General features: G+C 35.7%; 1 protein-coding gene across 9 annotated transcripts in view; it reads right to left on the bottom strand.

Moving 5' to 3' along the window:
- The window catches only part of SENP7 (SUMO specific peptidase 7), a 171,947-nt gene that overhangs the window by 96,288 nt on the left and 51,928 nt on the right, over positions 1–23,731 (bottom strand). For all 9 annotated transcript variants that reach the window (XM_061426761.1, XM_061426830.1, XM_061426772.1 and 6 more), the window contains 2 exons: positions 23,404–23,502; positions 12,594–12,691 (listed from right to left, as the gene is read on the bottom strand). In XM_061426761.1, coding sequence (XP_061282745.1) covers positions 12,594–12,691; positions 23,404–23,502 — 197 coding nt within the window. The remainder of the gene's footprint in view (positions 1–12,593; positions 12,692–23,403; positions 23,503–23,731) is intronic.

The following is a 23,731-nucleotide window of genomic DNA, read 5'->3' on the forward strand; positions in this document are numbered from 1 at the left end:
GAAAGACTGAGAAAGCATAAATGTGGGAAAATGTTAACAATATTTCGCATGTTTGTTATTCTTAACAAAATAATTCCACACCTGGAATCCTGTACCAAAAAAATACAAAACGTATGGGGAAAAGTCATGCATGAAGATGTTCATCACAGTATTATTTATAACAGCAAAAAAATACAAGCAACTTTAAAATCCCAGCAATAGCAGAATGGTTAAGTATATACCATGATAAAACCGCTTAATAGAATGTTACTTATTGGTCTCTTAAAATCTTCTACTTTAAATTTTAAGGATGGCTGGCTGTGTTGTTTCCTGCTTTCTATTTGTCTTTATTTCTATTTTTTATGCTAAGCAAACACTATTTATGTAGATAAATATCAACCAATTTATTCTGTAAAGAACAGTAAACATGCTTACCTAGCCAAAAAACTATTAATTAGTGAAAAGAAACTATTTTTTACATTCAGGATTACTCTTTTATAAGGTTTTACAACTGTATAACTTAAAATTCTAAATGATCAAATGAAAACACTTGTAAAATCCTAAGGATATATAAGTTCTACTTTTCAGTCTGATTAGAAAACTGACTATTAGTAATCTGCTAAATTATTTGAAAAAATATCCTAACGGTAATTTAAAAATTGTTAAATATGAAAATCTCCAATGTTGGAAAATGTCATTTTTCTATTCACCCAAATCAAGTAAGAATCACGACTGGTACATGTTATGCATGGCTGAGTCCCTTCAATGTTCACCTGAAACTACCACATTACTAACTGGCTATACTCCAACACAAAAAGTTAAAAACAAAAAAAGAATTACCATTGGTGATTTTACTGGTAATTCTAATTATTGGTTCTAAGTGAAAAAGACAATTGGGTTCTCTGTGAAAATACTTATTTCACGTTCATAAATTTGCTTTATTGTAATCTGACTAATAATATTCTAATTAAAGGTAAATTTTTAAAACTTCTATATTTAAATGCCCTAGCATTCTTTTTAAAAATCCCTTTAATACTTATTTAAGAATATAAAAATCATCTATAAAACACATTCCAGTTTGAAAAGAATAATCCAAATAAATATACCTCACACTATTAGCCAGGGTTTGTTACTCTATTTAGTTAAGTATCTAGAGACCACATAGGAATCAACTCTTATATTATTGATTCAGAACATTTTTTTAGGATCTCATTTTATTTATGTTTTATTGGAGGATAATTGCTTTACAATGCTGCAGTGATCTCTGACATACATCAATGTGAATCAGTCATATTTATATACATTTCCCTTCCCTCCTGAGCCTCCCTCCCCTCTCATTTCACCCCTCTAGGTCGTTACAGAGTGCCAGGCTGGGCTCCCTGTGTTATATAGCAGCTTCCCACTAGTTACCTGTTTTATACATGATAGTTTATATATGTCAATGCTACTTTCTCAATTTGTCTAACCTTCTCCTTCCCCTGCTGTTTCAACCAGACCATTCTCTATATTTGCATCTCCATTTCTTCTCTGTAAACAGGTTCATCAGTACTATTTTTTCTAGATTCCATATATGTGTATTAATAGACAATATTTGTTTTTCTCTTTCTGACTTACTTCACTCTGTATAACAGGCTCTAGGTTCATTCACCTTGCTACAACTGACTCAAATTTGTTCCTTTTTATGGCTGAGTAATATTCCATTGTATATATGTATCACAACTTCTTTATCATTCACCTGTTGAGGGACAGCTAGGTTGCGTCCACGTCCTGGCTATTGTAAACAGTGCTACAATGAACACTGGGATGTATGTGTCTTTTAGAATTGTGGTTTTCTCAGGGTATATGCCCAGTAGTGGGATTGCTGGATCATATGGTAGGTTTATTCCTAGTTTGTTAAAGAATCTCCATACTGTTCTCCACTGTGGCTGTATCAATTTACAATTCCACCTAGCCCTATTATTTCTACAGATATTCAAATAGAAACTTAAATTCAGAATAAAGAAAAACATTCAAAACCTAAACTTAGTATTTAGGGAGACACACTTAGGTGGCAATACTATCCCAAAAAAGTAAGATTAGGAGACAGGTTAGTTTTAAAGGAGAGGAAAGGGAGTTGTAACTACAAAGGTACATGGAATTTCTGGGCTAATTTTCTATTTTATACCTGAATGGTGGTTATATAAAAACATATTAAATTATAATAATTTATTAAACAGTTTACCCTTTATTCATTTTTTGGTAGATGCATTATATTTCACAATAAAAATAAAGAGTAGAGGACAGCTAAATGAAGATCTCCACCTAACCCAACATTCTATTGATGATATATATACCATCCCTGCTAAAATACATGCATAAGCTTTTTTTTTTTTTTTTGTGGCCACACCTTAAGGGATCTTAGTGGGATCTTAGTTTTCTGACCAGGGATCAAACTGGTGCCCCTTGCAGTGGAAGCGAGGAGTCTTAACCTCTGGACTACCAGGGAAGTCTCATCTAAGCTTTTCTTTTTTACTATGATTTATTTACTTGTCTACAATAGGTCCTAGCTGCAGCATGTAGGATCTTCAATCTTCATTGCAGCATGCAAACTCTTGGTTGCAGCAAATGGGATCTAATTCCCTGACTGGGACTCCAACCAGGGCCCTCTGCATTGGGAAAGCAGAGTCTTAGCCAATTGGACCATCAGGGAAGTTCTCACCTAAGCTTTTTAGAATCATCCAACAGTCTATTTACAAAATGTCCCCTTCTAAGCTATGAATTATTACTCTACTATTCATTTAATGTACAAGGGAAAATAGTTGCTGATTGATGTACTCAAAGTTTAAAAATTATCACTCCCAGAAAATAAAAATTATATCACATTTCTTCTGTAGTACTTATCATACACGTAAAAATCTGTAATTATGAAAAAAAAAACTCAGCAAAACCACAATAGAAAAAAAATTTTTTTTCAAATTTTGTTCGATTTAAATTTTTCAACAAAAGCAGTTTTTCAATGAATGCATAAATATTAAACTTGGCTAAATTCAAAACTCAGGGAAAAAAATCACTTCTCAAAACATGGTGTCCTATTTTTAGATTCTAGAAACTGACAGCTGGAATGAAGGCAATGTTTTAGTTTCTTTTTTCATAATTTAATTTTAGTATTTCTTGTCCTTCAAAAAAAAAGGGGGGGTGCAGGAAATAAAAATATGCTACCACAAAACATGCCTCTTTGGCACAAGGATTATTTTGAACTGAAAGCAACTGAGAGTAGATGCCAAAAAGGTTCCCTGTCCACTCATTGCTTGCCTAAAAGCAGGTTTACACTATTTATCACCAGAGACTCTTTATCAGCCCAGGAATATAATTCACATAACAAGCCTTACTAATCAAACATTATCTCCTATTAGTTTCCCCCATATACGTTCTATTCCACAGTTCGCCATCCTTGGAATAGCAAATCTTTTTCCTCTGTCTTATCACTTCTCTAGAAATTTATTGTCCTTTGCTAATACATTATATAAGCCTAAGCTGTAACTACTCCTTTGAGTTACTCTTTATAGAATTTCTCCCATGTATATGCACACTGCATGTGTTGAATAGATTCTGTTTGTTTTTCTTTTATTTATCTGTATTTTGTCTGTCCAATTATGGCCCCAGTCAGAGAACCACTGCGGGGTAGAGGTTTGTGTCCTTCCTCCTCAAGGACAAAATAAATGAACACATCACAGAAAATACACACGAATAGCCAATATGTATGTGAAAAGATGCTCAATATCATTAATCTCATTTTTCTGGTCTTTTAAAAACAGTTTGTCTTTTCAAAAAATGGGAAAGGGAGCAAAATATTTCAACAGATACTTTAGAAAATATACAAAATAACAACAGACACATGAAAAGACGCTCAATATCATCATTCATCAACAAAATGCAATTATTACCACAATTAGATATCACCACATGGGACTTCCCTAGTGATCCAGTGGCTAAGATTCTGCACTCAAATGCAGAGAGCATGGGTTTGACCTCTGACCAGGGAACCAGACCCCACATGCAGCAACTAAGCCTATGTGCTACAACCACTGAACCCACACAAATAGCCCACATGCTGCAACCAAGACTCAGTAGAGCCAAAACAAACAAATAAAAAAAATTTTTAACATAGCTCTTAAAAAAAAAAAGATATCACTACACATATATTATAAGGGATGATGACACAGACTGACCATACAAGTCCTGACAGGAAGATTGAGGAAGTAAAACTCTACTGCATTGCTTGTGCAAATGTAAATTGACACAATTACTTCTGGAAAACATTTGGCGGTTTCTTAACAAAGTTGAAAATGTACTTTCAATGACTCAACAACCCATCTCCTAGGTATTTACCCAAAAGAAATAAAAATGTGTCCATACAGGCACTTGTACATGAGTGTGCACACAGCAGTTTTATTCATTGTAGTATTCATTTTACACAGAACTAGAACAAAAATATTTTATATTTGTATGGAAACACAAAAGACCCCAAATAGGCAAGGCAATCTTGAGAAAGAAAAACAGAGCTAGAGGAATCAGGCTCCCTAACTTCAGACTATACCACAAAGCTACAGTAATTAGAAGTGTAGATATTCGCACAAAAACAGAAATACAGATTAATGGAATAGAACAGAAAGCCCAGAAATAAATCCACACACTTATAGTCAATTAGTCCATGACAAAGGAGGCAATAAATACACAATGGAGAAACACAGTCTCTTCAATAAGTGGGGCTGGGAAAACTGGATGGCTATATGTAAAGTATAAAATTAGAACATTCTCTAACACCATATACAAAAAGAAACTCAAAATGGACTAAAGCTCTAAATGTATGACTGGACACTATAAAACTCTTAGAGGAAAACATAGGCAAAACACTCTTTGACATAAATCACAGCAGTATCTTTTTGGATTCACCTCCTAGAGTAATTGAAATAAAAACAAAAATAAACAAATAGGACCTAATTAAATTTAAAAGCTTTTGCATAGCAAAGGAAATCATAAACAAAATAAAAAGACAACCCACAGAATGGGAGAAAATATTTGCAAGTGATGAGACAGACAAGGGATTAATCTCCAAAATATACAAACAGCTCATGCAGCTCTATATTAAAAAAAAAAAAATCAAACAACCCAATCAAAAAATGAGTATAAGACCAAATTAGACATTTATCCAAACAATACATATAGATGGCCAAGGAGCATATGAAAAGATGGTCAACATCACTAATTATTACAGATATGCAAATCAAAGCTACAATGAGGTATCATCTCACACTGGTCAAAATGGCTATCATCAAAAAATCTACAAACAATAAATGCTGGAGAGTGTGTAGAGAAAAGGAAACTCTCCTAAACTTTTGGTTGGAACATAAACTGGTACAACCACTACAAAGGACAGTATGAAGATTCATTAAAACAAATACAAAAATAAAAACAGAACTGCCGTATGATACACCACTGCCACTCCTGAACATAAATCAAAAAAAAAAACCATAATTTGAAAAGATACACGCACCCCAATGTTCACTAAAGGTCTATTTAACAATAGCCAAGATATGGAGGCAACTTATATGTCCACTGACAGAGGGATAGATAAAGAAAATGTGGTACAAATATACAATAGAATATTACTCAGTCCTAAAGAAGAAAGATCCATCTGCAAAGGCATGGATTGACATAGAAAATACTGTACTTAGTGATACAATTCAGACTGAGAATAACAAGTACTATGTGAATATAAAAAATGATACAAATGAATCTATACACAAAATAGAAAAGACTCACAGAAACAGAAAACAAATTTATGGTCACCAAACAGGAGAAGAAGGAAAAGAGAGACAAATAAGGATTATGAGATTAACAAATACAAACTACCATACATAAAACAGATAAGCAACAAGGATTTATTGTATAGCACAGGGAATTATATTCAATGTCTTCTAATAATCTACAATAAAATATAATCTGAAAACATATACAACTGAATCACTTGGCTATACACACAAAATTAATTCAATATTATAAGTCAATTATATTTCAACTTTTAAAATTACTGATCACAGATCACCATAACAAATATTATAATAGTGAAAAGGTTCTGAAATATTGCAAGAATTACCAAAATGTGACACAGAGACACAAAGTGAGTAAATGTTTTTTTGAGAAATGGTGCCGATAGATTTGCTCAATGTAGGGTTGCCTGCAACATTCAGTTTGTGAAAAACAGAGATCAGTTCAAGATGGCAGGGTAGAAGACGCGCTCTCACCATTTCTTATGAGAGCATCAAAATCACAACTGCTGAACAACCATCAACAGGAAGACACTGGAACCCACCAAAAAAGATAACCCATATCCAAAGACAAAGGAGAAGTCCCAATGAGACAGTAGGAGGGACACAATTACTACAAAATCAATTTGTAAAAAATGCAGTATCTGCAAAGTGCCAATAAAGTGAAGCACAATAAAACAGAGTATGCTTGTATCTTATGAGTAGTGTCCTTACAAAAATGGCAGAAACAGATATACACAAAAGGAAGACAATATGAAGACATACAGGGAAAATGTGTAAATATGGAGGACTGAATGCCTGAAGAAAAGAGGAGGGAGACATGGAACAGATCATTCCCTACTGCCTTCAAAGGAAGCATAGCCTTGCTGACACCTTGACTCACATGAAATGTAAATAGATTAAGTAACCTAATCAAAGGTAGAGACTGTGAAAGCAGCTTATGATAAAATAAAAAACAAGATCTTCTATGTTCTGAATGTATGTGTGTATGTGTGCCAAGTCGCTTCAGTTGTGTGCAACCTTATGCACTGTAGCCCAGCAGGCTCCTTTGTCCATGGGATTCTCCAGGCCAGAATACTGGAGTGGGTTGTCATGCCCTTCTCCAGGGGACTTTCCCGCCCCAGGGATCAAACCCGAGTCTCTTAACGTCTCCTGCATCGGCAGGCTGGTTCTTTACCAGTAGCTCCACCTAGGAAGCACTCTGAATGTATGTCTCCACTCAAAATTCATATTTTTAAATTCTAACCCCCAAAAGTGATGGTATTAGGAGGTGGGGACTTTGGGAGGAGCATGAGGGTAAAGCCCTCATATATGGGATTAGTGCTCATAAAAAAAAAGTTCAAGAGAAGGCTCCTTCCACTCTTTGAGGACACAGCAAAAAGATGTCCATCCGTGAACCAGGAAGCCTTCATCAGATACTGAATCTGGAGGTACTATGATCCTGGGCTTCTCAGGCTCCAGAATCATGAGAAATAAATGTTTTTGTTTATAAGCCACCTACTCTTATAGTATTTTGTTACGGTAGTCGAAAAAGACTAAGATAAGATCCAACTGTATGCCTCGAATAGAGACACACTTTGGACTCAAAGAAATAAATAGGTTCAAAGTAACATGATGGAAAAAGTATACCATGCAAACAGCAACCTTATGACAGGTAGAGTGGCTATACCAGTATTAGACAAAATAAACTTTAAAGAAAAAAATAACATCAAGTGTGTGTAGAAACAATGAGGACTAATTCATTGACAAAAGGGTTAATTCATCAGTGGGATACACTGACTATAAACATGCATGCGTGCTCAGTCACTCTAGCGGTGTCCGACTCTTTGCAACCCTAAGGACTGCAGCCCACCAGGCTTCTCTGTCCACAGGGATTCTCCAGGCCAGAAAACTGGAGTGGGTTGCCATGCCCTCCTCCAGGGGATGTTCCTCACCCAGGGATCAAACCTATGTCTCCTGTCTCCTGCATTTGCAAGTAGGTTCTTTACCACTAGTGCCACCTGGGAAGCCCGACTATAAAATACATATATAATAATAAGACGACAAACTCATTAAGCAAAAACTAACAGAAAGGAGAAATTAACATTTCAATAATAATAGCTCAACATTTAAAACCCCCGTCTTGATAGAACAATGGGACAAAAAAATTCACAGAGGCTTGAATAACACTATCAACCAACTCAATCTAAAAGACATCTAGAGGCACTCTAATAAATAGAAACAAAATGCACATTCTTCTCAAACACATGGAACATTCTCCAAGAAAGACCATATGCCAGGCCACAAACAAACCTCAGTAGATTTACAGGAAGTGAAATCATATAAAACATTCTCAGATCACAATGGAATTCAATTAACAACAACAGAAAAGTCATCAGAATGTAATGTACAGCATTGTGACTATGGTTAATAATACTATAATGTATATTTGAAAGCTGCTAAAATATAAAACTTAAAACTTGTCATCACAAAAAAATTGTGACTGTCAGTGATAGATGTCAACTATACTTATTGTGGTGATCACCTCACAATATATACAAGTGTAGAATCATTATGTTGCATACCTGAAACTAATATAATGTTATATGTCAATTATATCAATAAAAGAATATCTTTGAAATTTAAAAATACATAGAAATTAAACAATACACACTTTCAAAGCAAGTGAATTAATCATACCAGAAACTAGAAAATACTTTTGCTTAAAAAAAGAAAATCACAAAACACCAAAATTTATGCGGTGCACCTAATAGAGTGCTCAGAATAAAATTTAAAACTAAACACCTATATTAGAAAAGAAGACAGATAGATCTCAAATCAATAACCTAACTATATATCTTAAGAAATTATAAAAAAAAGCACAAACTATGTCCAAATCAAGAAGAAAATAAGATTATAGTGGAAATAAATGAAATTAAATATAGAAAACCTGCAGAGAAAACTGATAAGACCAAAACTTGGTACTTCGAAAAGATCAAGAAAATCTACAATTATCCAGGTAGACTGAACCAAAAAACAAAAAACACTCAAATTATTAAAATCAGGAATGAAAGAACAGTCATCACCAGCAATATTGCAGAAATTTTAAACAGTGATAGAATACTATGAACAAATGTATGCCAACAAATTAGATAACTTAAAATACACAAATTCCTAGAAAAACAGAAGCTGCCAAAACTGACTCATTTTTAAAAAGTAGAAAATTTCAAAAGACTTATAACAAGCAAAAATCTGTATTTGTGTAATTTGAAAGCTTCACAGATACACACACATATGCATGCAAGCACATTCACCACCAATAACCAAATGGCTTCACTGGTGAATTTTATCAAACACTTAAGAATTAATCACAATCCTTCAGAAACTCTTCTGGAAAACAAAGTAAGACAGAATACTTTTCAGCTCATCTTAAAGGCCATTATTAGTCTCACTCCAAGGCCAGACAGAGACAACATTAGAAAACAGCAGATTATTTTCCGTTCTGAATACATACATAGATATCCTCAATAAAAATCCTAGCAAACTGAAACCAGTAACAAATAAATGGGATCATAAATCAAGATAAAGTGGGATTTATCCCAGGAATAGAAAGTTGGTTTAAGATCTAAAAATCAATTTATGTAATATATTATATTAATAAAGGATACAAATTATATGATATAAATGCAGGAAAAACATTTGACAAAATCAACACACATTCATCACAAAAAGCCTCCAACAAATTAAGAACACAAAGGAACTTCCTCAACACAAAAAAGGGCATGTCTGAGTCTATTTAAGCTACAACAATACATCACAGACTCAGCAGCTTACAAATAGCAAACATTTATTTCTCACAGTTCTGGAGGCTGTGAAGTCCAAGATTAGGGTGCCAGTCAACACGGTCAGCTCTCGGGTGAAAGCCCTCCTCTGGGCTGTAGACTGCAGACTCCTCAAAGTGTCCTCATGTGGTAGAGGGCACCAGGAAACTCTGAGAAGTCTCTTTTATAAAAAGAGCACTAATCCCATTCATGAGGGCTCTACCCTCATATCTGAAGCACTCCCTCAAAGACCCCACCTCCAAATATCATCACATTGGGTATTAGGATATCAGTATACGGATTGCTGGAATATACAGACATTTAAACCATAGCAGGGAATCTATAAAAAACCTATAGCTAACATCATACTTAATGGTGAAATACTAAACGATTTCCCTCTGAGACTGGGAACAAAGCAAAGATTTCTACTCTCACCACTTCCATTCAGTTCAGTTGCTCAGTCGTGTCTGACTCTTCCATTATACGTTGTATATTCTAACTAGGACAATCAGGCAAGGGGGAAAAAATTAAAGGCCTACAGCTGAAAAGGAAGAAGTAAAGTCATATTTATCTGCAAGTGACATGATCTTGTATATATATCCCAAGCAATCTACTAAAAACTTCTAGAACTAATAAGACAAACAGGGTCACAGTATATAAATCTGGGCTAATATATATAAATCAATGGGATTTCTATACACTAGTAATGAAACATCTGAAAATAAATTTAAGAAAACATTTCCATTCATAAGAGCATCAAAAGAAGAAAATACTTGGGAATAAGTTCAACAATAAATGTCCAAGACACACTGAAAGTTATAAAATATTGTTGAAAGAAATTGAATAAGATCTAAATAGATGGAAAAATATATTCATGAACCACAAGACTTAATTTGTTAAGATGGCAATACTTCCCAAGTTGGTCTGCAGATTTTCAACATGTCCTCCATCAAAATTGTTGGCTGTTTTGCTAAAAATGACAACTTGATTGTAAAATTCAGCTCCTTAGCTCCTCCCCTGGTGGTCCAGTGGTTAAGAATCCATCTTGCGACCCAAAGGACATTGGTTTGATCCCTGGTCTGGGAAGATCCCACATGCCGAGGAGCAGCTAAGCCTATGCATCACAACTTCTGAGCCAGGGCTCTAGAGCCCACAAGCTGCAACTATTGAGCCCATGTGTCTAGAGCCTGTGCTCTACAACAAGAGAAGCCACTGCGATGAGAAATCCATGCACAGCAATGAAGAGTAGTCCCACTTTCCACAACTAGAGATAGCCCAAAGACCCATCACAGCAACAAAGACCCATCACAGCCCCAAAATAAAATAAATAAATATTAAAAAAAATAAAATTCAGCTAAAAATGCAAAAAGCCCAGAACAACCAAAACAATTTTGAAAAGGGACTTCACTGGCAATGGTTAAGTCTTCATACGTCCTCTGCAGGGAGCATAGGTTTGATCCCTGGTCAGGGAACCAAGATCCCACATGTCACGTGGTAATGCCAAAAAAAGGTTTTTTTAAAAAATTGTTTTAAATCTTGAAACTACTATAAAGTTGGAAGACTCACATTTTCCGATTTCAAAACTTACCACAAAGTTACAATACAGTGTGCAGTACACAGTGGTACCGAGGTAAAAACAGACATATAGATCAATGGACTAGAATCTCAAATCCAGAAATAAACCCATATATTAACGTTAACTGATTTTCAACAAAGGTAGCCAAGAAAAACTGGTACCTCTTCAGCAACTATTGCTGGGAAAACTGCATATTCACAAACAAAGATATAAATTTGGATGCCTATCTCATGCCATACCTAAAATTAAATCAAAATCGATAAAAGACCTAAATCTAAGAGCTAGAACTATAAAAATTCTCAGAAGAAAACCCAAGAGTAAATCACCATGACCTCAGATTAAGCAACAGTTTCTTAGATATGACAACAAAAGCACAGAAACACAAGAAATAGATAAATGGGATTTCATCAAAGTGAAAAAAACTTTTGTGCTTCAAAGGACACCATCAATAAAGTGAAAAGCTGAGTGACAGAAAATACTTGCAAGCCATATATCTAATAAGGACTTGTCTCCAGAAGATGAAAAAAAAAAACACCTCTTAAACTCAACAATAAAAAGATAACACAATTTTTAAACAGGAAAAGGATCTAAACAAACATTTCTCCACAGATATACAAATGACCAACAGGCACGTAAAAAGACACTCGATGTCATTAGGAAACATTTATTAAGACCACAATGAAACATCATTTCATACCCACTAGGACAACTATAGAAAAAAAGGAAGGAAGGAAGGGAAGGAGCGAGGGAAAGCAAATATTGGTAAGGACAGAGAGTCCCTGATACATTTATTTACTGAGGGCAGTTCACTTGAAAGGTGAGAATTCAGACTAAATAGCTTACAAAGAGCTCTGATATAAGTTCAAGAATTCCAATTAGTCATCTAACTTGTGCCAACTCCCAATAATTTTAATTTTTACTTTGTTACCATCATTTTTTATTCATTTACTGTTCTTAAAAAATATACTCTTTTGCAAAATAACAACTTTTTAAGCATTTACTGTTATCTAATACTAAAAATTTAGCTCTGAATTCCTTCTAGTAAAAATTGTAATTTGAATCCCACAGCTATCTAATTTCAGCATATCCATTACTCATTAATACTATGACTATAGGACTGCAGTTGCTAACTGGAGCAGTTTTTTTCACTACAGACCACAAATGATGAACCCAGCATTTTAAGGAGTTTATATATAACCCTTGCTTTATTAGATAAATCTTGCCAGATGTTCCAAACACACAAACAAGGAGTTAAGATGACAGAATCACAGAAAGTCAGAGCTTAGATGCAACCATAAAGGCCACTGAAGTCAATCACTGTATTTTAGAAGTTGTGGTAACTGAGACCCAAAAAGGTTAAATGAATCATTCATGGTCACACTCTACATAGCTTAAAGACCATCCTGTGTCACACACATACATGTATCTTACCTTTCTGGTGATATCTTAGAAGTGACAGGATGACCACGTACACCTTTTTTACTTTTATGGTCTAGAGAGAGGACCTTATTTCTTAGGCTCCTTTTCCACTAAGGAAAAAAAAAATGGAATTTGGAATTCAATAATAGAGAACACAACAATTATAAGGCACTTAAATTTTCTTTTTATTTAGAAATTAAAGATAAACAGCCAAACTCATAAAGGTTCACAGAGGGGTAAAAATGCAATCTACAAAAAAACCTGGCATCTTTTGCTGGTGGAGAAACAAAAGCCCACTAAATAATAGAAGAAAGACATTTAAAAATATAAAGGTAACTTTAGTCAGGAAATTGACATTTTAAAATTCAAAAGCTTACATAACCAAAAGATGGTAAATGTGTTTAAGGAAATATAAAAATAATTACATGTCAAGTTAAATAGAATCTGCAACTCTGAAGTAACTGCATTTATAAACAACTAGAAGGGATTACACGGAGAAGGCAATGGCACCCCACTCCAGTACTCTTGCCTGGAAAATCCCATGGATGGAAGAGTCTGGTAGGCTGCAGTCCATGGGGTCGCTAAGAGTCGGACACGACTGAGCGACTTCACTTTCACTTTTCACTTTCATGCATTGGAGAAGGAAATGGCAGTGTTCTTGCCTGGAGAATCCCAGGGATGGGGGAGCCTGTTGGGCTGCCGTCTATGGGGTTGCACAGAGTCAGACATGACTGAAGTGACTTAGCAGCAGCAGAAGGGATTACAACTAATTCCCTATGAACTGTTACATGGAGAAACTTTATGAAAGAGTCAGATATCTTATTAACACTGTTTAAATTTAATCTAACTAGAAACAACAATTAAAACTGATTTAGTTAATATGCAACAGTGTGAGTCTAGACAAAAAAATTATTTATCTTCTCTTTACATTAGTTTCCTTATGTGGTAAGAGTTGTGTGTGTGTGCTCAGTCACGTCCAACTATTTGCAACTCCACGGACTATAGCCCACCAGGTTCATCTGTCCATGGGATTTCCCAGGCAAGAATACTAGAGTAGGTTGCCATTTCTTCCCAGGGGATTTTCGCAACCCAAGGATGGAAACTGCATCTCTTGCGTCTCCTGCATTGGTAGGCAGATTCTTATACACACACACACACATACACACACACACAATGGAACATTACTTGGCCATAAAAAATGAAATAATAACATCTGCAGCAACATGGATGCACCCAGTGATTATCGTACTAGGTGAAATAAGGCAGAAAGAGAAAGACAAATACTTTGTGATATCACTTACATGTGAAATCTAAAATATGACACAAATGAACTTATTTATGGAACAGAAACAGACTCAGGGACATGGAAAACACTTATGGTTACTAAAGGAGAAAGGGGGTAGAGGAGGGAAAAAGCAGGAGTTTGGGATCAGCAGTACAAACTACTACATATAAAATAAACAACAAAGTCCTACTGTATAGCACAGGGAATATACTCATATCCTGTAACAAGCCATAATGGAAAAGAATATCAAAAAGAATACGTATACATCTGTACAACTGAATCACTTTGCTGTCCACTTGAAACTAACACAACAATGTAAATCAACTACAATTCAATTTTTAAAAATACTGTCTTCCTCAAAGAGGTATCTATATATCCATGTTCAAAGCAGCACTGTTCACCACAGCCACAAGGTGGAAAAACTCAAGTGTCCCATCAATAATAATATCAATAATAACAAAATGTGGCATATACGTAAGTAAGGAAATATTACTTACCCTTAAAAAAAAATGAAATTCTGATATACATTACAACATGGATGAACTCTGTGAGATAATAAAAAATACCATATTGGTCTCTGCCCAAAGTTCCTGACACAGAACTCCTAAAATCCTTATAATTTTCTTGGTAATAAGAGCATCTTTTGCTATAATATTGGTTTTAACCCCAATTCTTGTCACAAGGCTTCTAAAACCCTGGTTAATTTCCTAGGTGACAGGAGTGTCTTTTGTACTAATGAAGTGACTCTAGGTGAGCTTCTGGATAAGGGCTAGTCACCAGAAAGACCAAGTCAGTATTATGAGCTTAGAATTCTCATCTTTGCCTCCCATTCCCTGGAGATGGGAGAGAAGCTGGAAACAGAGTTAATTATCGGTCATGCCTATGTGAGGAAGTCTCCATTACAATCCCAACAGTATGAGGTTTGAAGAGCTTTCAGGCTGGTGAAACCCATCCACATACCAGGAAGGCGACAATCCCGCCTCCACAGAGAAGAAACTCCTGCAACTCGGGACCCACCAGACCTTGCCCTATGCATCTCTTCATTTGGCTGCTCATCTATATTCTTTATCATGTCCTTTAATAAGCTGGAATATGTACACATGTGTTTCCTTGAGTTCTGTAAACTGTTCTAGCATAAATTAATCCAACCTGAGGAGGAAGTCATGGGAACCTCAGATGTATATCCAGCTGGTCAGAAGCACAGATGACAACCTGGACTTGTGACTGGCATCTGAAGTGGAGTGGAAGCAGTGTTGAGACTGAGCCCATAACCTGTGGGATCTAAAACTATCTCCAGGTAGTGTCAGAATTGAGATAAACTGCAGGACTCCCAGCTCATGTCCCAGAGGACTGTTTGGTGGGGGAAAACCCACACACACGTGGTGGGAGAAGTGTTGTGAAAATGATAGTAATCTGAGAATAAAGGAGAAACACAGGAGGAAGAGGGCTTTTCCCAAAGCGATGACATTAGGCTAAGTGAAATAAGCCAGTAACAAAAAGACAAATACTCTATGATTCTAGTTATACGAAGTATCTAGAGTACATAAAGATAGAAAATAGCTTGTACACAGAAATAGAAAACAGACTACATCAAACTAAAAAAATGTCTGCACAGGAAAGAAAACCATCAACAACATGAAAAAGTAACCTATAGAACTGGAAAAATTATCTGTGAAACACATATCTGATAAGAGGTTAATATCTAAAATATACAAAGAACTCATACAATTCTATAGCAAAAACATATAATTTTACAATGAGCAGAGGATTTGAACAGACATTTTCCCAAAAGAGACACACATATGGCCAACAGGTATGTGAAAAGGTGCTTAATATCACTAAACATCAAGGAAATGCAAATCAAAACCACAGTGAGCCATCACCTCACACCTGGTAGAATGGCTCTTATCAAAAAGACAAGACATAAAGAGTTGGCAAGGATAAGCAGAAAAGGAAACTCTTGTGTACTGCTGGTAGGAATGTAAATTGGCAGAGACACTATGGAAAACAGTACAGAGGTTCCTCAAAAAAATTATAAAAATCACCATATGATCTAGCAATTCCACTTCAACTTCTGAGTATTTATCCTTAGGAAACAAATCACTAACTGAAAAAATTATCGACAACCCTTGTTCACTGCATTAATTATTTACAATAGCCAAGAGGTGTAAACAATCTAAGTGTCCATCAGTGGATGAATGGATAAACAAAACATGTTATATACATAAACACACAGACACATGGAATATTATTCAACCATAAAAAAGAAGGAAATCTTGCCATTTGCAATAGCATGGGTGCACTTTCAGGGCATTATATTAAGTGAAATAAGTCAGAGAAAAAATACCGTATGATCTCACTTAGATGCAGAATTTTTTTTTAACTCATCAGTACAGAGAACAGATTTGTGGTTGCCAGATGCAGAGGTTGACAGTTGGGGAAAATGGGTGAAGATGGTCAAAAAGTACAAATTTCCAGTTATAAGTAAGTCCTGGGGATATAATGTACAGCATGTTGACTTAGTGAACAAAGCTGTACTGTATATTTGAAAGTTGCTAAAAGAGTTATGAGATGGTTGGATGGCATCACCAACTCAATGGACATGAGTTTGAGGAAGCTCTGGGAATTGGTGATGGACAGGGAAGCCTGGTGTGCTGCAGTCCATGGGTATAGCAAAGAGTTGGACAAGACTGAGTGACTGAACTGAATTGAACTGAACAGAGTAGATCTTAAAAGTATCATCATGGGGAAAAAAAAATTGTAACTATTAATATGTATGGTGATGAATGTTAACTAAATTTACTGTGGCAATAATTTTGCAATTTAAATATGTATCAATCATTACAGCTTTCAGCGACAGTGAAGCTGGGGAGATTCCAGCCAGGAAAAGAATGTCAGATCTCATGGTCCTCCTAGGTTGTTTTTTTTTTTTCAGCTGCACTAGGTCTTCATTACTGCATGCAGGCTTTCTCTACTTGCAGAGAGTGGGGGGCCACTCTCTAGCTGCAGTACATGGGCTTTTCATTGTGGTGGATCCTCTTGTGGAGCTTGGGCTTTAGATGAGTGGCCTTCAGTAGCTGCTGCACGTGAGCTTAGTGATTGTGGCGCATGGGCTTCGCTGCCCTGAGCCATGCGGGATCTTCCTGGACCAAGGATCAAACTGCATTGCAAGCCGGATTCTTAACCACAAGACCAACAGGGAAGCCCCTTCCTAGATTTTTGACGCTCTCCTGAAGCCCTTGGATAGAATGGCTTGATCCCAAAAACAAATAAATCACAAGTTGTGGTACATACATACAATGAAATATTACTCAGCTATAAAAAGGAACAAAATTTGAGTCAGTTGAACTGAGATAAGTGAACCTAGAGCCTGTTATACAGAATGAAATAAGTCAGCAAAACAAGTACATATATTAACATATGTAAGGAATAGAGAAAAATGGTACTGATGAACCTACCTGCAAGGCAGGAATAGAGATGCAGACATAGAAAACGGACTTCCAGACACAAAGGAGTGAGGAGAGGGTGGTCGAACTGAGAGAGTACCATTGAAACGTATACGTTACCATATGTAAAACAGAAAGCTGGTGGGAAGAAGCTGCATAACACAGAATGCTCAACCCAGTACTCTATAACAACCAAGAGGGGTAGAATGGGCTTGGGGGTAGGAGGGAGGTTCAAGAGGGAAGGGACATACATACTTATGGCTGATCCATGATGTTGTATGGCAGAAACCAATACAATGTTGTAAAGCAATTATCCTCCAATTAAAAATAAACTAAGAAAAAAGAAATGTAGTTAAATTCACCAGCTGCGAAAGCCATACAGCAAACTTTTCTTCAAGATTTTTTCTTAAAGTATGTATATGAAAAAAATTTTTTTTAATTTTAATTAAAATTGAAAAATATTTTTAAATAGATAAATATTATATGTGTGGATACTTGATCAGTCATGTCTGACTTTTTGTGACTCTATGACTGTAGACTGCCAGACCCCTCTGTCCCTGGAATTCTCTAGATAAGAATATTGGGGTGGGTTGCTATTTCCTTCCCAAATTATGTTATATACCTAAAACTAACACAATGTTACATGGTAATTATATCTCAATATCAAAAAATATATCATATTTGGCTCACCAAATGTACCACATTAATGCAAGATGTTAATGATAAGGAAACTATGTGTGAGGGTAGGGGAGAGTAGTGTAAGAACACAAGTACTGTTTGTACTATCCCTTCAATTTTTTGGTAAACCTAAGACTACTCTAAAAAATAAACTCTGTTAATTAAAAAAAATTAAGTAAACTGACAGTAGCAAGTGCTGGTACCAGAAGTTGCCACACATTACTGGTGGAAATGTAAAATGGTATTCTGGAAATCAGTTTGGCAGTTAGGTATATACTTACCACATGACTCAGGAATCCCACTTCAAGGTATTTATCCTAGAGAGATTAAAACTTCTGCTCACAAAAAACCTGTGTTCTTAATTGCCAAAAACTGGAAACAACCCTTATGTCCTTCAATGGTTCATTTGGGAATGGATAAACAAAATCACTGCAGATGGTGACTGCAGCCATGAAATTAAAAGACGCTTATTCCTTGGAAGGAAAGTTATGACCAACCTAGACACCATATTCGGAGAAGGCAATGGCAACCACTCCAGTACTCTTGCCTGGAAAATCCCATGGGTGGAGGAGCCTGGTAGGCTGCAGTCCATGGGGTCGCTGAGGGTCGGACACGACTGAGCGACTTCACGTTCACTTTTCACTTTCATGCACTGGAGAAGGAAATGGCAAGCCACTCCAGTGTTCTTGCCTGGAGAATCCCAGGGACAGGGGAGCCTGGTGGGCTGCCGTTTATGGGGTCGCATAGAGTCAGACATGACTGAAGCGACTTAGCAGCAACAGCAGCAGCAGACAGCATATTAAAAAGCAGAGACATTACTTTGCCAACAAAAGTCTGTCTAGTCAAGGCTATGGTTTTTCCAGTGGTCATGTATGGATGTGAGAGTTGGACTGTGAAGAAAGTTGAGCGCCAAAGAATTGATGCTTTTGAACTGTGGTGGTGAAAACTCTTGAGAATCCCTTGGACTGCGAGGAGATACAGCCAGTCCATTGTAAAGGAGATCAGTCCTGGGTGTTCATTGTAAGGACTGATGCTAAAGCTGAAACTCCAATACTCTGGCCACCTCATGCAAAGAGTTGACTCACTGGAAAAGACCCTGATGCTGGGAGGGATTGGGGGCAGGGGGAGAAGGGGACGACAGAGGATGAGATGGCTGGATGGCATCACCGACTCAATGGACATGAGTTTGAGTGAACTCTGGGAGCTGGTGATAGACAGGGAGGCCTGGCGTGCTGCAATTCATGGGGTTGCAAAGAGTCGGACACGAACTGAACTGAACTGAACTGAAACAAACTATTGATATAGTTTGTTATTCATCAACAACAAGGATGAATCTCACTGGCACTAAACTGAGTGAAAAAACACTCAAAACATTAAAACATTACATGCTCCATGATTACACTCATGTGACACTCTGGAAAATGTAGAAGTACAAGGAGAGAAAACAATGTTAGCATAGATTATGGATGAGGATAAGAAGAATCTACAAAGAGGATAGCACCAGGGAATTTTTTGGAGTGATGGAACCATACAGTATCTTCACTGTGATGACAGTCCTATGAGTCCATAAAGATCCTGTGGCTCATAGAACTTTACATCATGAAAAAACTGATAAATAAATACAAATACACATACACTTTTATTACATTGGTGGTTGCAAAAAAATATACATTTGTCAAAATTCAGAGATCACTTAAAATGGATTAATTTAATTATATATAAATTCACTGTCAAATATATTTGAGAATAAATATAAAATATATATTTAAAGGGGCAAAATATTTGGACACATAACAAAAAAGAAGATACACAACAGTTTATCAACATATGAAAATATTTTCACTACTATGTATAAATTAGATAATTAATGAGAAACAACTGTAGACCACAGAGAACTCTACTCAGTGTTCCATGGTGACCTAAATGGAAAGGAAATCCAAAAAACAGGAGATGTATGTATAAATATGGGCTTCCCTGCTGACTCAGTGGTAAAGAATCTGCCTCCCAATGCAGGAGATTTGAGTTCAATCCCTGGGTCAGGAAGATCCCCTGGAGAAAGAAATGGCCACCCACTCCAGTATTCTGCCTGGGAAATCCCAGGGACAGAGGAGCCTAGTGGGCTATATATACAGTTCATGGAGTTGCAAAAAAGTAGGACGTGACTTAGCACCTGTTCAAGTCACATAAAAAAAAAAATGACTTAGCGACTGAACAACAAATGTACACATAGAGCTGATTCACTTTTCTGTACAGGAGAAACTAACACAACATTGTAAAGCAAGTACACTCTAATAAAAAAATATGAAAATATTTTGCCACCATTGTTCATCAGGGCAAAACAAATTAAAAGTCCCAAAGTTCACCAACAGAAGAATTAGATAAATGAATTGCATTATACTCATATAATAGAATATTGCTCAGCAATAAAAAGGAACAAACTACTAATAGGTAAAAAACAAAAATGAGCTTCAACAACATTTTACTAAGCAAAAGAAGGCAACACAAAAGAGTATACACTGAAAAAAATAGGCAGAAGTATCTTACAAATATAGAAATTAAAAAATTGGTTGCCAGAACAGGGTGGGAATAGAGACAACAGGCAAAGAAAAGATACAAGGGTAAGGGCAAGTGAACTTTCAAGGCTCATGACAATGCTCTATTTCACTGAGATATTGGTTGCATATGTTACATTAGTCAAAGCTCATCCAATTATATACCTAAGATCTGTTTTATATATCTCAGTAAAAAAAAACCACACAAATAAACAAGTTAAAATTCTGCTAAAGATTATGGAAACTGGCATTTATCCCTTTTTCTTTCATTGAAAGCTACGGTGATGTGTGGGAGAAAACATGAAGCAAGATTTTGGTACCACCTCAAAGTCTACAAACTATGAAGCACATTTAACAAATACTGTTACATCTAAAGCAACAAGGGACCAAGGTAGTGCTGACACATTTGCCACTTCAAATCTCAAATAGGATGTAGATTTCCCAGAAGTTAAGTATCACTATCCTAAAGAAGACATCCAACTAGTGTAGGAAACTAGTCATAAGAAAAGAAAATTTGTCTCTGAGGAGGCTGAGGAGGTCCTGTTTCACTTAGTGGGTCAGAGAGAACAAGAGAAAATACGTTGTTACTTCTAAGGAAAAGAAACCTGCTGAAACAAAGAGGAGTTAAGGAAGAGAAGAGAGCAGATTGTATAACATAGAGACCTAATATCTAAAGAGCTCTCTGGTGATCCATGTCTGCCTCTTGAAGGCCAAAAACTAAAGACAGATTATATGACCCAAGGGTAGAGGAAGACACACATTTAGTAAGACACTTCTTAAGAAAACAAATTCAAATCATATCCATTTACTTAGACTGTGTGTATTTAAAACAATATATTTTTACTCCATTCAGTATTCCAAAGCATAAAATAAAATATGCAAATATAGATAAAATATTCCTAAAATAATGTATTTTTTTCTTCTGTTAGCAACAATTTCACTACATGATAACATTCAGTACTAACTAGTAAATTGGTAGAAATATGGGATCTCTCATGGTGGCAATACATATTGGTACAAATTTTCTGAGATAATTTTTCAGTATTTATAAAAATTTAATATACAAACTTCCTTACACCTAGTAATCCCACTCAAAAATGGTTCCCTGCTTATGAAAAATAAAGGTTGCTGCAATACTATTTCTATTAGTAAAACTCTAGAAACAACCAAACTGTCTAATATCAGTGCACTAAGTGACTAAATTATTGGATATAGTATATTTGGGGAGTATTGTAAAGCCAATAAAAAATAAGTAAAAGAGGTACATCTAAATGTGTTAAAATAGAAAAAAATATTAAAATATTACTAACTAAAAATGGCAGAACACAGAACAAAATGTATTTCATGATCCCTCTTCAGCAATGATCAAAAAATGTACAGTCATACATGGGCAGCATGCTTTTTTCTTCTTGAAAGGAATGGAAAAAAAAAAAAAAACTGTCAGTAGTGACTGCATTCAGGAAATAGTCCCATTTATTATTTTCCTTGTCTATACCCTGTATAAAAAACAAATGTTATTATTTAATAACTAAATTTTTAAATAACATTAGGGAATTCCTTGGTGGTCCAGTGGCTAGAAAACTGTACTTTTCAATGGGTTCAACTCCTGGTCAGGGAACCAAGATCCCACAAGCCATGAAGCACAGTCAAAATAAACAAAAAAATAAATAAATAATGTTAAAGCAACTAATACTAACAGCTAATCTTTCCTCTGAGAACAAGTTTTAATAAATGGTTAATTTTTCCTGTCTATAACATAAAAATACATATATTCAAGGTGACTTAAAGTCTGTTATCCTAAAATACTACCATTATGAGCTGAACTGTCCCCTTCAAAATTCGCATGTTGACGTCCTAACCTTTAACATGTATGTACGTGAAGATAGGGCCTTTACACAGGGAGTTTATGTTTAAATGGGGTCAAAAGGGTGGGAACATAATTTATAAGACTAGTGTCCTTATAGGAAGAGGAAGAAACTCCAGGGATGTGTGTGCACAGAAAAGAGGCCATATGAGAACACAGCAAGAAGGTGGCCATCTGTAAGCCAAGGAAAGAGGCCTTAGAGAAAACAACCCTGCCCGCACCTTGATCTTGGACTTCCAGCCTCCAGATCTGTGAGAAAACAACTTTCTGTTGTTTAAGCCACCAACCTGTGGTATTTCATTATGTTAGAAATGTAAACCAATAAAACTAGCAGACCAATATGTATATTCTCAAACAGAGAACTGGAAAATCTGAGAAAAAATTCCATTTTTAAAACACCGACCATGAGTAGTGCCAGTCAAGAAAAGAAAAAACATATAAAGTGCTATCTTAAGCCTTACTTATGAGAACTCTATAGTATTACTTAAAAGTGATAAAACTGGTGCAGATTTATAATCAGGCTGTCTTTTAAAATAACTGTCACTTTTTACAATATACCCTCTTTAAATTTACAAAACAAAAAAAGCAAGGGATTTTATTAGCGTTAGCGTTAGTTGCTCAGTCATGTCTGACTCTTTGCAACCCAATGGACTGTACCCTCCAGAAGCTCCTCTGTGCATGGTATTCTCCAGGCAAGAATACTGGAGTGGGTTGCCATTTCCTTCTCCTTTAATAAGCTTAATATTATCATAAATTTAAAATACAATATATAATAATGAGATTTAAACTCCATGAAAAAAACAACCATTCACAATACACTATTCTTAGATTTAAACTGAAAAATGACCCTAAACTAAAAGCATGATATTTCAACATATGCCAGAAATAAATTAAAACCTGCAATTATGTAATACAAGAAAATAAAAAAAAATATATGAAAATAAAAATTAAGCTTTATTAAAATATTTTAAAACCCAAGAAGAGAGTTTTTATTTACCCCCTGCAAAGAAACATCCCAGTGTTCTGAGCTTCTGAGTTTGGACAGTGGTGACTGAACATGAACATCCTCTGGTTTTGCATTTAATATCTTCGTTATCTGAAACCAAAATGACAAAATAATTAGTTTAATTGAAATATAAGTAAGAGCTGAATGAGCTAACAGAACCACTACATTACTTGCATTAATATTTTGCTATTACTTTCAAGGAGTTTTAAGTTCAGTGCTTAATTTAGAGGTAGTTAAATATATGGAGAAGGCAATGGCAACCCACTCCAGTGTTCTTGCCTGGAGAATGCCACGGACAGGGGACCCTGGTGGGCTGCCA

Source organism: Bos javanicus, chromosome 1 (assembly GCF_032452875.1).
Source record: "Bos javanicus breed banteng chromosome 1, ARS-OSU_banteng_1.0, whole genome shotgun sequence".
In the NCBI taxonomy this organism is placed as follows: domain Eukaryota; kingdom Metazoa; phylum Chordata; class Mammalia; order Artiodactyla; family Bovidae; genus Bos; species Bos javanicus.